The sequence below is a fragment of the Lissotriton helveticus genome, chromosome 2_1, assembly GCF_964261635.1.
Source record: "Lissotriton helveticus chromosome 2_1, aLisHel1.1, whole genome shotgun sequence".
Taxonomy (NCBI): Eukaryota; Metazoa; Chordata; class Amphibia; order Caudata; family Salamandridae; genus Lissotriton; species Lissotriton helveticus.
This window is the reverse complement of record NC_136059.1, coordinates 1,970,840,543-1,970,856,329: the sequence shown is the minus strand read 5'-3', so window position 1 is coordinate 1,970,856,329 and position 15,787 is coordinate 1,970,840,543. Positions and strand designations below refer to the sequence as shown.

At 39.6% G+C, this 15,787-nt stretch overlaps 1 protein-coding gene across 5 annotated transcripts in view; it reads right to left on the bottom strand.

Annotated features, from left to right (window-relative positions):
• DCLK2 (doublecortin like kinase 2) overlaps window positions 1-15,787 on the bottom strand; it is a 486,660-nt gene that overhangs the window by 240,895 nt on the left and 229,978 nt on the right. For 3 of the 5 annotated variants that reach the window (XR_013607189.1, XM_078676909.1, XM_078676910.1), the window contains exon 4: window positions 6,297-6,380. The exons of the other annotated variants lie outside the window; for them this stretch is intronic. Coding sequence is in view for 2 of the 3 variants with exons in the window: in XM_078676909.1 (XP_078533035.1) it covers window positions 6,297-6,380 (84 nt within the window). In the remaining variant the exon portion in view is untranslated. The remainder of the gene's footprint in view (window positions 1-6,296; window positions 6,381-15,787) is intronic. 5 annotated transcript variants of the gene reach the window in all.

Sequence of the window (15,787 nt, the reverse complement as noted above, 5' to 3'; positions counted from 1 at the left end):
TGACTGTCTTTCCTTTGTGCCTCTGGTCAATTTGGTTGTTTTGGACTGCTGCCTGTGCTAAGAAAGTTTCTTCACTTGCTTTCTCTCTTAGCTAGGAAACAGGTATATGTTTAAAATGCAGTGTACCTGGGTCTTCCGGACTATCTCATCAATAAATTGCAGGTGGACCAAAACACCCGCACCCTGTTGTATCAAACGTTGAGAACATATGTCTCCACATTTGATGGCTTTGTACTGGCTCTCATTAAGAGGATTCTTTGCAATACCCTGGTACTGGTACAGAAGGCACAGTTTTGTGCAGGGTACCTTAGAGCAAGGATTATTCCTATGCTCCGTCTAGATGCCTTCGCTCAGCCTACTAATGTGTGGCCAAAATCACTCAGATCCAGCGCTGGAGGGAGGTCCTTTTCCTTTTTGGGAACATCAGCATACAATAAATTATCCGTGTAGTTGAGGGCCATTTTAGCCACTGCCAAGTTTCGGAAGAAATAGAAAACATGTCTCTTTAATAAGGATTAATGGTATGGGTCTTTTAGCCAGTCAACATGTGAGGTGCAGAGTGCCAGGGCAAACCGTAGAGTAATCGAGCATTATACAAGTGCTCCTTATATTACATTACCCGTAGTGGTTGTTTCTATAGTTGGACTTTCTGCCTTGAAAATTTTTAAAAGAAAGCTTCAAAGACACGTTAATTATTAATATTTTTTAAAGGCTTCATTTATATATTTTAGACAATCACTTTTATTAAACGTTGCAATTTGTGAATTCATTAATTATACATTTGCTTGATTATAGTTATTGGTAACTTTTTGACAGTCAGTATAGCATCTTTAAACGGTTATACATAATCAGCCACAGACGGGCCCCTCAAGTAGGCCCTATGCCCAACTCCCCCCTTTGAGGGCCTGCTGCGCCCAACTTCCCCCTGAGCACAGCCAAAGGCCTGAGCTGTGGGGGATAAGATACACAGGGTGGTTGGGTGCAGCAGGGAGCTGGGTGCTAGTGGGGAGTTGGGCGCAGGGCCAGGCCACAGGCAAGGCTCTGTGTCCAATCCCACTTCCATTCCTCGCATGGCGATGGACATATTATAATACCATACTAATTCACTAAAAACACCAAAAGGTTAAAGTGACGTTAGGTATGGTAATGATATCTTACTTTGCCTTTTTTTACAACTTAGAAACTCACTGGGAAAACCAAAGGTAAAAAGTACGTTCTAGTTAGGCGAAAATGTCAAAATATGCATATATACACACGCACACAGACAATGCATGTATACTTAGACACGACAAAAAAATGCTTCCAGTTAATTAATATAGGGTGAATAACAAAAAAACAAGCCGTGTACATTTAGCCACAAGATCACATGATACATGTGTATATCACACCATGTAAATATGCAGCTTCCGTGTGCATATAGGTGTATATATAGAGGGGTTTATGCTTTGTATTAATATTTTATCAAGTGACACATGTATGTATGTATGTATGTATGTATGTATGTTTTCATTGCCCCAGATGTGGATATGTTGAAGCCCGATTCTTGCACTTGGTGTGGGACTGTCCTAGGGTGACCCCCTTTTGGGAGGCGGTATTGGAGCATTTGAGACACGTAACGGGGTGGTCAATCCAACGCTCGTGTAGGCAGGTACTACTGGGACTTATCTCAAGACCCAAGGGAAAGAAACTTTTAAGACGATTTTTGCAGCTAGGCTTAGTGTTAAGCAAAGAGGCGGGTGGCGATTCCTCGGATGAGTGTGCAGCCACTTACACTACAGAATTGGGCCAGGGACCTGGTAGAATGGGCAACGGTGGTTCGTATGAGACGAGTCCGAAATAATGTCAAACTAGAGGATGAGGCGAGTGCATGGCAGGGAATGCTTGTGGAGGCTCTGTTTTGGGAGGAGGTCGAAGCCTCTCCCTCACAGAATACTGCGGGGATGCCGGGGGTGCAATCTGAGCACGACGGCGGGGTATGTACATCACCCATGATAGCCTAAAGGGCACACGGTGTAACTGAGTTATTGTGCACTGGTTTCATACTGATTATCATGATATGATGAGTATGTGATGGGAGGGGTGTATCTAGCTGACCGGGGTGGGAAGGTGGGGGGAGTTCTTCGTTTCTTTGTATAGGATTTGGGAATTGTTCTTTTGGATCCTCCTATTTAGAGAGGTGTACAGTATATGGCATCGGGTAGATGCTCTTCCTACAAAATGGCACTGTATTGCATTATCCTCGATTTATGTAATGAGAATATTTGTTTTACGATTGTGGGAATTATGATTGTAACATACTGAGGTACTCTGTGGAAGAACAAGTTAAAATAAAAAATATGTATAAAAAAAAGTATGTATGTATGTATGTATGTATTCATACCACTACATATTTAGATGTGTGGGTATGGTCTCAAAACATGCATATGTTATTTTAAGTTCTTTATTATCTTTTTTTTATCCATTACCTTCCACCTTTGTCCCATTTCTATGCTTCTCTCACAAACTCATCCCGAACCTTTCTGACTACTATGAACTCCCAAACATCCACTTCCACTTCCTTTTTAGACAATTCACGCAACTACCAGGCGCACATCTCCACTACTCCGTATAAAAACGTATAACTTACCTTTTCTAATCCACTCACTATTCTATCCTTACTCAAACACTACACATTTAACAAATTTACCGAAACTAATCCACAAGGGAGAGGAAGTACATTTTACTAATCTACTAATTATTTCACTCTAATCCTGGGTTGGGTAGTAGCGTGCTACTCTCCACAAAGCGCTTCAATGCCTTGTCAGGGATGGTAAGCACTATATAAATTACATTTACAATTATTATATATAATGGTCTAAAAACCATTGGAGGGCTGAATGCAGACTTACAATATTATATAGCTCAGCTCAGACACGGAGCACATTCAGCCTTTTGGGACTACATCTCAGAAAACTCAGACTGCATTTGAAAAGGCAGTGAGCAGCAAAATATAACCACAATAAAATAATCATGGAAGCCTTGAACATACATCCAAAACATTGGCGTTTACACATAGAAAATAAAAAACGCTATGCTTACTAATAATGCAAGCTATTCAAAATATTGACCTCTAATAATAACACTCATCACAGACATTTAAAAGTGGTAGAAATCTGATAAACCATGAAGATTCGAAGGTGCATCTCATAGAAGTAGAATGAGCTTAGTGAAAACTACCCCACAGGGCACCATTCCCAATAAAATCCAACACGGCAGTGCTGCTCTGCTCCTGAAGGCAGCAGGTGGCACATTTAGAGCTGTGTCTAGGGTAATGAATAGGCCCCTTCCCCACAAACACTTCAAAATGGATCTAGGACTAGCTCCCTGCTCCGCTATATTTGGAGCCAAGTGGGTTAAGGCGTAACCTGTGATCTAAAAGACTTCCCTTCTCTAGTATTCCCTTATCAATAAACTATACAGGTGCAAGTCTTCCACTGGTCCCTTTCAAGTTAGTTAAATTCCTGAACTCTCTTCAGTGGCCTTTCTTGTGTTGAGCTGAGTTGCATACCTCCCCAGGCCATCCTTCCGACCGAAGCAGTTCCTTCTGCTCTGGGAGCAGTACTGCACACATCAAAGGTGGGGCACTTACTTACATGTCCATCTGCCATGAAGCTAATTAGCTAACTAGAGCTTCTGGCAGCAAAAGAATAACTTTCTAAAAGTTGTTTTTCTTGTATATAATATAAAAAAATTCCATATCACCATTGAATTGGATGTTTAATAAAAAAAACATTTAAAGTGGTTGAATGATCTTTACAGCTGGTTCCAAGCCAAAGATACAAAAATGGCAATTGAATTGCATTTAAGCTGTCCATATGAAACATGCTACAATCCCATATAATGAAAATGGCTTTTGAGGGCTATTTACTGTAGGAACATGCCAGTCCTGATTTCTTACATTTTCCACTTGTAAACAAAGGATACCCCAACTTGTGGGCTCCACTTGGGAATTACTTCATGCTTAAAAGTAAGGTTCCCGGTGAACAAAAAGGTTTATTTTGAAAAATGTGTCTGAATGTTTAAAGATTGCAACAGTCAAGCTACACATGTAGGCCAAAAGCCATATTTTCCCTGCAGGCCTAGTGGATAGCACAAAATGTACTGCAGTTCATTGGTGGCACTAAACTTCCATGCCTTGTTGTATTTTCATGTAATATACAATAGAAAAACGCCAATGCTGCCATTAACACTTAACCACAAATTTCTACTACCCACAATCGAAGAAGTAGAATCGAATAGTAGAAATTTGTGGTTAGGTGTTAATGGCAGCATTGGCGTTTTTCTATTGTATATTACATGAGGCTGTGGCTTGGCCTTGCTGCTTGGGAGCCCGTACCCGGTGGTGTTTTTTTGTTGTATTTTCAGCACCATATACTAAGAAGTTACAGAAATATTAAAAGTGCTAAAGATTAGCCAATTTTATCATGTTTTAAAGTCAGCAGTGATAGTGAAGCGGACCATGCAGAGAGAGGCTATTCTTTTTATAGGGACTATGGAAGGTGCACTTGGATTCAATCTCGTGATCATGAACTGAGTGCATTTCAAGCAAGGCAGATTGTTTCAAACATGTTGGATGTAGAAAATCATTTGAGAATGTAGATCAGCACAGCATAAAATCCAGGTCGTTCAATCTGTATTGATACTATGTTCCTGTTGTACTTTTTTGTAAGAGTGTGGTGGTGTATTATAGTTTGGCGTGGCAGTGTAGATTTAGCTTTGTGGAAAATAACGGTATGATGAAAGGGTGTCAGTCGGCAGAGGGTATGGCTATTTTTAATAATCATATGCTTGTAACTCTATTTGTAGCTTCTGATGATCTGGCTTCTATTAACCGCATGCGTGCGGCGCATTTTCCCGCTGTGCGCTGACTTTTTCAAAAAGCCGCGGTTTATGACGAGCTCAGCTCGTCATGAGCGTACGAGAGGTGTACCTCATGAAGAGCTGAGCTCGTCATCAGCGTCGAAGGGGTTAAAGGGGAATTTGTAACTTGGTCACTCCACAAAGATACGGAGTAATCTCTCAATCTGAACTCAAGTTTACAATTGTAAGCTCTGGGGTTAGTACTGCTAAAACATTGTACAGTTGGTAAAGTGGAATAGATCAACATGGACACTGATGACATTTTAAGACTATATCATTATTTCAAAGGACTGCCGTGTGTTTGGTGGAGATAGAAAGCAATTCACATAGACATGAGCTACTTAAATGAAAGTAGGAAGAGAAAGACTATTTTCATATCTTTACTTGGCTTTATATAGCCAATCATACACTATTATTAGCAACATTACACTTTTCAAAAGGAGAGAACATACAAGATTTCTGAAGAGCCATAATGACATACAATTTGAATAGTCTTCAGGGCATTTACAAAAGAGATAAACAGGTGGTGGTATAATTATGAAGGCAATATCTTTTTGACAGGAGAGATATTTGACCCATACTGAACTTGAAATGTATGCGTTTTCAGCTAGGACCACAAATAGTGAGTACAAGTTAAATAGAAATGTACTTTTGAAAATACTAGAATGTATTTTCTGCCTTCATAACTTTTAAACCTGGATCAGCTCCTCCCATCAGCGACAGTGTTTCTGTACTTGGTCCTGCACTAATGCTCCTTTATATTACAACCTTTAATAGTATTTTAATGTTGCACTCTATGGAGCATATTTGCAGCAGATATGGAGTGCTATCTACCAGTCTTCCAAAACACAGCAGCTCTAACAAACACATCTTTCCAGATAGTAATCTTTTCCCAAGGCTTACCTACATTTACCAGACACTGTTGTTTCCTCCTCCCTCAATGCTTCTGTCTATTACCTGAATGTTCAAAAGTATATCTACACCAACATCTGCTTCCTGAGCCTTTTCTTGAGAGCCTTTTTTACTCTCTGCTTTCCTGGATACTGTTTACCCACAGTCTTTGCACCATACCTTAGAAAATGAACTTTCTACCTAGGTTCAAATTAAGTTTTTAAATGGGAATTGTTACTTTAACAGATTGTGTTTCGAAAGGGCAGTCATGTCTAGAAACGTTTACACATCATGATGATCCCTCAACTTCAAATATTCAGAACTCCCAATCAGAGATCATAAAGAAACACAGAAATACATCCTATCAAGACATTATATTGGTATTTTAATTTCTAAATAACAGACATGTCACAGTGCCAATATCCCATATAGATCTAGTTGCCTAGCTACATAATAATACACCCTTTTCAGTATCGGTCTGAGCATTTGAAAAAGTGTACACTTACCAAAAGGAGTGGAAGATCCATAACTGAATTCATGTATCTTTGAAGTGCTGGATCCATGGATCATCATCCTGTCCTTCCGCCTGTCTGAGTTTAAGAAGACATCCTTGATTTCAGAGGATTCTGGGTTTATCAGGTACCTATGATAGTGTGGTCACTTCTATTTATGTGTGCCTACTGGCTTAGCTTTGTAGTTTCATGCATGGCAAACAAATGTATTTGCTTGTCTACTTTTTTCAAGTGTGCCTGCCCATAAACCCCGTATGGATTTTAGTCATTCAAATTGACCTGCTTGTGAATGAGGCAACAGACAATGCCTGATAGTACATGGCGGTAAAGTGTGGGCATGACTATAGCATACATTGAAACTGTTACATTGGAATACTCTGGACTATATTCCAAAAGAACCCTCAGTGAAATAAATACATGAAAAAGTAATTTGTTTTTGTTTTAAATGAAAAAGTAATTTGTTTTGCCATCATGCAACAAATGATGATCTACAGCTTTGTGTGATATCCTCCACTGGGTACTGTGGGAATTCACCCATGCACAAAATATGATGTTTTGCCTGTGCAGCCAACTCAAGTTGATAGTGCTAGGCCCAGCTGCATCACAGCTTTGAACCCAAAAACGATATGCACATGCATGTACAATTCACAGACTCACTACCAATAGCCTAGTTTTGTTCAGCATTTTGATGTCAATTAACCCATCTCATTGGGCCCTGCCTATAGGTTGACGTAGTTGTGAGAGATAGAGCAAGGAATAAGAACTCTGCTTCCTCATGTGGGTAGGCTTTAGCAGAAGCTATAGATGGTCTACAATAGCTCACTGATTCTCAGCTGCTCAATGTCTTCTTCAAAATGATCAACAAGGTTAGTCAACTATTTATGCTTGTTAATACTACAGATCCAAACAAATAAATGCACCTTGGTTTGGTGTCAATCTTTTTATTTAAGAAATAATGGTCATCAAACTGAGGCTATCTGGTGTGATTCTCAATCCCCCCAGCATGGATGACTGTCCACTATTAAGAATCCCGTGGTACGCTTTCAGAATGTTCAACATTTTCTTTCATCACCTGCATCACCCGAGGTAGTGACTGTCGCAAGAAAAGGCAGAAGTTTTAATTACATTACATCAGACTTGGGCAGGCCCAGCCTCCTGCATAGTTATCTGCTGGGGAAACTTTACTTAAGCCACTTTACCTCCTGTCTTTTTGCTTTCACTACTGGAATTGCTTTAGACTTCATTATTCATTTAAGCTCACCTAGAAGTCCACAGATCCTTTGCCAGCTTTAGTAGGTAGGGCCTCTCTCTCCCGGGCCTACAATTAATTAACAGCTTACTTGATTCATGAGCAGTTCTTGATCTTTCAAGGAAAGCCACAGTTGACACCACTCCTGAAGAAAGTCAAGCTGAACCCAGACATCCTGGGCAACTATTGTCCTACTGCCAGCCTACCTTTGGTGTGTAACATCCTTGAGAAAGCAGCATGCATGCCATAACAGGTCTTCCTTGAAAAATAAAACTTTCTAGATAATTTGCAGTACAGATTGTGTTCCAAAAATGGAATGAAAACAACACTTACAGGTGCCTGGGATGATCGGATAGTCACCTTAGATAATTAGGGCAGGCTAGAAAAAGTCTTTTTTGATAATGTTGGATCAGTCTACAGCTTTGATATGGTTATTCGTTCATTGCTGCTAGAATGAGGAACGCTATTGTAGCCTCTGATTAAGCCCTCTGATGTTTTACTTTATTTCTTCAAGGCAGGAGACAGTGTATTAAACTAGGAACCAATCTTTTCCATTTTTCCTATTATTTCCTGAGTTATCCCATGCTCAGCTATATCCTCTCGTATGGTGCGCAGTGAAGATTTGAAACTCTACTAGTTAATGAATGACACCAACATCTATGTTCGGGTAGCTGGGCGTTGGATAACTTACATAAGATCACTGAATGGATGGACCTTAGCAGCTTAAAACTCAGTTCTTCAGTTCAATACTGATAGACCCAAACATGCTTACGTGTATCACTCTCTCCTATTTTATTGGGTGTCTCCAAGTAATATGTTAGCCAGGTAAAAAAATATATTAAAATATTTTAGCTGAGATTGAAACAGGTCTTATTTCCTATGTACTAATCAATTAATGCTGGTGTACACTCAGCCAACTTCAAAAGGTACTGTTTGTTCTGTTGGCCTCCGGATTCCCAACATATCATATTAGGAGCCCTTATCAATTCCAAGCTGGACTAGAGTAATGCTTTTGTATGGGGGCTTCATATTTCTCAAAGTTCAAAACGTGGTAGAGCTTCAAACTTTTGGCAAGTATCCCGTAATGGGTCTTAAGCTTTGAAATGAACTTCAGCTGTACATGCCGATGAAAACATATTTACTTTTCTTTCACAAAACAGGAGATGCTTGGTTATTTTGTAAACTTTCCACTGCTTTCTATTTTATTGTTCGCACAGGTTACACAAGTTTGATGCCTGATGCAGTTTAGCCCATTTTGGACACAGAAGAATTAAACTGTTCTAGAATGGTGAAAAGAACGATTAATCCTTCTAAAGATCATGAAATCTGGAAATAGTTTATAAAGTGGCAAATAAACCCTGCAGATTTAATAAGTGTTCCCTCTGGGTTAGAACAATATTGCAAAAACCCATTGGATAAACCGTTTTCCCTGACATACTGCTAGTGGCAAGGGTACGTCCAGACATTGTTCCGTACCTCTGAGTGCCATGAGAATTGAAGCTGTACCTCAGGTACAAGACTCAGACAGACAGAAACCTGTCTGCGATTGCTTGTGTTTCCATTGTGAATACATTTCAAATCAAACTTTCCTCGCGAGTGCTGTACTCTGTTTTGGAAAAAACTTTGGAGTCTGGAGCGTGGATATTGCGTGGGGCACCACCACGTAGAAGCACCCGCCTGCGAGTGATCAGGTGTTTTGGTGCTAAGGGTAGCGTGATATATATATATATATATATATACACATATATACACATACATATACATATAGATATAGATAGGATTACTTCTTTAATGAATTAATTCTTCAAAATATTCCTATTTCAAAATACCCGAATTCATATTGAGGACACCACACGCAACAATTCTGCTGTATTTGCAAGACCTGCACCCAAGAGCAAATGATTATAAAACTAAGCCTCCATCACAGAAACCACAAATACCATTCTGCTTGCGCCCGGTACATACAACCAAGGAAAGGAGATTGCGATTCAAATTAGTCACCTTCTTTTGAGATCTGAAAGACACTGCATACTACTTACTGCAGAGAGCCAAACTCCCTTGCCAAAGGTGAGGAAATAGGTGGAACAGAGCAGGTAGTGCTTACACGAAACCCACAAATATGACATACAGAGACTTTTGGTACTTGTGTGGGGTTGACTTCGCTATACTGTGGGAAGGAGGTGACAAAGTCGAACATGTAGGAGTTACCAAATCCCTTTCCATGTCTGTTATTCAGCAATGAAAAGGCGATTATTCCAGGGAAAGTAGGCTTTTGGGTATCAGTCAGCATTGTCCAATGAATTGTCATTCAGGTCCTCTCTATCAACCTGAACGAAGAAGATAATCAGAGGAAGTATCCTCATTAAGACAATGCTTCAAAGATAACAAAAGAACAGAATAATAAAGTTGTTTGAGGAGAGAGGTGCCAAGTTAGTTAGGGAAGCACTGTGAAGAGGTTTCCGCTGAAAACTATGCCTGATTTCTCAGTTTATTTTAGACTGAGTATGTGACATTACCAATATAGTCATTGGATATTGGCAAGTAAATATGACGCTCACATGAAATTGGAAGAAAGCCTATCTAATTACAGGACAATAGCAAGTAATGGGTGATATTTCAAGATTAAGCTGTACAACTGCAAGCTTTTAACAAACTATGTTCAACGCGGTTATGTCAATTTTACTGGGTGTTTCAAATCAAAAGGACTACTGAGGGCTAGCAAAACGATTATAGGAGACAGTGAATTATCTGGGTTCATAAAACGCAAGCATCAGGGATAATTGCAAAACACACAGGGGAGTGGAAACTGTATGCTGACCTTGTGGCAATTTCATGATTTACTAGAGGTAGCTGCATCTTGGTTTTGCCGAATTTTTAATTCAGCATGAAATATATTTTTGAACCCTGTTAAGGCATTGTATTAGCTCTTTTGTCGGCAATTTAGGTCAATAGTGTTCATTTATTGAGCATATTTTGGGAAGAAACCCTTATAAGATAATGTGCAATAAATACAGCTTCCGTCTAACACTGTTTTTTATTCTAAAGCTGTAGATAGAACACATGCAGGTGCAAAGACCCACCCGGAAATCTAGGAATTAGTCAGGAATGTAATGCAGAATCATAACAAAAATGTATTTATGTATATGCTAAAATGCTTCAATCCAAAGTGAGAGTACAGTGTGCTGAAGTGCTCCTATGCAAAGTGGGAATGTAGCATGTCTGGTAGGTTTATAATAAAGGAATAAAAATAGGAAAATGTGCAGTTATGTCCAGAAATAAATTTTACAAAGACATCAAATTATACTAGCAGACTGAAAGGTTAAGAGCACGAGCAAGTCAATAAACATTTCCATTGCCTGAAAGAAAGAACGGAGGGCAGTGCATGGTAATAATTTGTTATGAAAAAGCCGGCCAATCACATTCACTCATACTAAAACAGAACTAAACATGTTGGTTCATCCCCCACAACGTTGTAATACAAATGAAACAGCCTATATCAGGGGCGGTTGAATTGCAAGCACATCAAAAAAACTCTACATAAGAATATGTGATGAGGTTAAACATAAATCACCAAATAGTGAGATGGATTTCCTTCTACCTAGGAATGTGTATTAAATGCGTACAAGGAAAGTGTATCTACCTAGGAATGTGTACTAAAGGCAAACAGAAAATCACCAAATAGTGAGAAGACCCTTTACAGTAAAAGTGGGAGATGATCAACATGCGACACATTGCTTCTGTGAGCTGTAAGAGGCTTCCAGGGATATCAGGGGTCACTAACAAATACCCACATAGAGGCTAGAGAGGGTTGACATTTCAGAGGTTTGCCCACTATAATTTCACAGCTACTCCTTAACAACTTCACCTGACTGACTAGGAATACTTGTTTGAGAATATCCCTTTTGAGAATATTCACAAGAAGAATAAGATTAGCTAAATGAGGTTTATTCCAGAACACACCAGTTAATGGCGATAATAGACTGGTAATCCTTTGGAGTCCCTGCAAATGGGCATCTAAATAATGGTTTCTTCATCAGCCTCTTTGGTGTGAGACAAATTTGCTGAAATTTTTTCTTCTATAGGTAGGATCTTTGTAAATGTGGCGACACAAATGTTTAAATGAGAGGTACTAGTTACACTAGACTATAGGGAGGTGAAGAGGCTTCCAATAGAAAGAGGAACGTTTGTTAAATACTTAAATCACATAGACAGTAATTATTTTTAAAGGGGAGCCACAGATTAGGGCCAATTTAACTCTTATATTGCATTTTATTTATGTGATAAATAATTAAAACAGAAGCTTAGTTGTTGTGATAGCATAACATACGATTATGTGTTTCATCAAATCTAAAAGCATTAGTTCAGGGTTTTGTGGAATATAAAAGAACATTAAATACATTGGAAGTGGTGAGATATATCAAGAAATATCAAAAGGATAGGGTGTTATAGGGAGCACTCATAGCATCATACAGTCACATTTGTCCAACATTAAAAAATCAGGAAGCAAAAGGATGGTCTTAATTTGAAAACTTGTTTTAAAGGTAGGATCTTGCCTGTTCTATTTAGTGTGTGCCTTGTGATCTGGAATTTATACATTTTGCAATCTGGATTATTTCCCTACTGGGACACGTTTGAGTATCCGTCTCAGAATATTGTTATTTGAGGCAAACTTTTCTTTTTTAAGACTTCTGAATGTACCACTGCCGGAAAAGCTCACTTCTATTGCAAAATTCAGAGTACCTTTCATTATTTGGTGCAACTCAGTCTGAGGGTAGATTATTTATTAACCTTTCAGTGAATGGTGGGATTTACTGATGAGCAACATTGTCTTTTGGATCCGCCAGTGCTGCAAGTACCACTCGTTACCCTTCTTGGACTAGTTCCTACATGAGTCCTATCACTAGGTACATTGTTCACATATTCACCAGCAGGATTTGCAAACCACTACAGGAATAATCTATACATTATGTAAATGTAAATGTAAATGTAGTTGAGCTTATATAGCGCACAGCTACCCGCTGTGGGTTTCCCGGCGCTTGCTTAGGGAACCCTTCCTGGTATTCCCCTGTGAGATAGCAGGGTATCCACAAGGTGAAAGTCAGGCATCCCGCCGCGAGGGGCCGTTGTGGAGATTAAGCAAGCTATTGCCCAGAGTCGCAGAGTGTGAACCCGTGAGTCGAGGAGGCACCGGGGCGAGAATTATCGAGTCCGTGGAATTTAGCCCAAGACCCCGCCGAGGCGGGGAATTGAACCCTGGTCCAGGACCGATCTCAGCTTCCGGGTCTGCTGCCTCTAACCCCTGAGCCACACTTCTCCACATGTGTTGCTATTTCCTTTAAATAAGCTTTGCTCCAAGTTTATGCAGCTATCGTTAGATGCAGAGTCATTCTGCTGGTGTAAATAGTCCATTTCTGGCATTTAATAAAAAAAAAAACTAAATTGCAGACCAGAATTTAAAGAAAGAAAACACGACTGAGCTATTTACAGCCATGGGCCAATAGGAGAGTTCCCATTTTAAGCAAATGTATACATTCTAATCGATATCTTGATAGTGTTTAGTGTAACCTGGCCCACTTTGACTCAAATCTGCCGATGGTAGGGGAGCCAGTGGCTCGTCTTTCGTAGGGGTGGCAGGGCCAGGTATTGCCTTGTGTGCCGCTGGGGCCACTGCCACTTTGCTGTGATAGTAGTCTGAATCTTTAGATAAAATGTGTGTGTGTGTGTTATTTACAATTAGAGATGCCACTCAGAAGTAGTCATTTATTTTTGTAAAATGTACGTATTTATGGCCACCTCACAATCGTGCATCATTAATACAGGCGTCTCACTTAAACCCATTTGCCCAAAAATGATGTCCGCCCCTAATGTCCCGCAACCACTTGTTCACATTAAGCACTACACATTGGGACATATGATTCTAATACTTATTGGTGTAGGCTATCAGCCGATTGTGCCATCCTGAAGCATAATTGAAAAGATCAAATAATGTAGCATGCGAATCTTGAGAGGGAAGAGGAAGTGTAAACCTTAAGAGTCAGCTTATGTTACAAAGGTTATTGAGCATCTAACTTCCATTTAGGTGTACAAAAAATAATGTGCAGGAGTAAATTCCACATCTGGAGTCAGGCATCAGCCTGGAAATAGATACATATTGACTACAGATGCCATCGTGGAGATGAAAGAACCTTGGATTTAATTGGGGCGCACAAGAAAGGATTTCTCCACAGCAGAGATGTTTTCAGTTTTGAGGGGGAAAAAAAATTCTATTGCACATTTTTATGTCATTTAATCACAAAAAAAATTATTTCAAAATTAAGAGTAATCCTAACAGAGCGCAGGTCTGATTTCTAACCAATGGATTATGTGACAAGTTACTAGAATACATTTTGTTCAGATTGGATACCGTGCAATTCGACCAAAAAACATACAAATAAGGTAAACAAATCTTCTGCTTTCACAGTAGCTGGGAGAATAGGATTATTAGCTAACGTATTTGTGTGACTTAGAAAGATGGGGTACATTCATTCTAACATTTTGCGATCGATACATGCAGTGTTAAGCTAATCACAAATATGTATTTACTATGAATATGCTTATTAAAGATTTCAAAAGGGGGCTACCTTTGGACTGTATATTTGCGTACTCACAACAGTGCAAATACTTACATATTAAATGATAACAAATAGGGGAACGCAGGACCATATAAGAAACAGAATATACTGTCTGAGAAGCGATTTGCATGTAATATCTCAAGCGTCACCTGAATAATCAATAGGATTCACAGGATATGAAAGTATGCGGAGTTGGCGGACTAGAGCGTCTCCACAACACACTTTTCTTCATGGTTAGGCTATGCTTTGATCCCAAAATCGTTGCTCGATAGTGATGAAAGTATGTTAGATTATGTTAAGTGCTCTGTGTAGATTACCCCCATCATTGTATGTTCCGTAAGAGCGTTAACGTATTCCTTTTACACTATTTAACCTATTAAATACAAACCTATGCAGGGAAGGAGTTTGTGTGCTTTTGAAAAATGTCCCTTTATGCATTGCTACAATAGACATTTTGCATGACGAATATATCCATAAATGACACACATTCCAGCCTAGCTAGCCCAAATTGATTAATTTTGGTTTTTATAAAATTAGACTGACCTACAGTGAAAACTGTATTAAAATACAAGTTTGACTTATTGTTCATTTGTGGCTTTCTGCTTAAAGTAAAGTAAAGTCCACATTTGTAAAGCGCACAATCACCCGTAAGGGTCTCTAGGCGCTGGGGGCCGTCGGGAAGATTAAGCGAGCTATTGCCCAGAGTCACATGGTGCTGGGCTAACCTGCCGCCGGAGCCGGGGATCGAACCGTGGTCCCCAGATTGCAGCGTCAGTCGCCCTGGCCGCGGCGCCACACCTCTCCGAGCTTACTACGTGGTGTCGCAATATCTTTGTCAGAATATCCTCTGACAAACTTCTGGCTTGAATATCTTATACAAAAATATTGCTCCACTGGAGTTCATTATAGAAAAACGATAACAAATGGGGCAAATTTTTGGTAAATTATATTTATGTTACACATTATTTCTGTAAGTGATGTTCTGACATACAACCCTGCATTTACTCTGATGTTTAGATCGCCTCTAACACACTATTGGGTTAATGATTTTTTCTGTTCCAATATTTCACACATTTGATACCCAACTGTATGCTACCAGCTAGTGGATGGTGCTTAAGCAGAAGAGTGCCCATGGCCAGGTTCAGGTGCCTCAAGGCACTGACCAAGAGGTCTACAGGATCTCCAGAAACACTAAATTATTCGTATAAAAGGACACTCCTGTAGGATTAGGTTTGATGGCTGTCAGCTCCTCATTAGTGTTTAGAAAACAAGTCATTAGTTATCTGGAACCAATACAACTCAAGATTAAGGGTCGCTAACCGTGATCTCCAAGGAGGAGGTGTACAGTCTAGCAAATTTTTCTGGATTGATTTCTGTCAGGGCTCAGTTGTCCAATGTAGTCAACCTCAAGAACATCTTATAGTACAATGAAATTTAATAAAAACTTAGTGGAAGAAAGCTGAAAATAGTGTGCATTTTATTTTCAAATACAGTTCCAAAACAATGACAAGCTATGTGTATGATAAGAAGCCGGTGACCAGTACCTAACCACAATAGTGCCAGTCACTTTTCTGCCACTCTCTTGCCCTTTCTGTGCATAATCATGGAACATGCTGGAGCTCTAA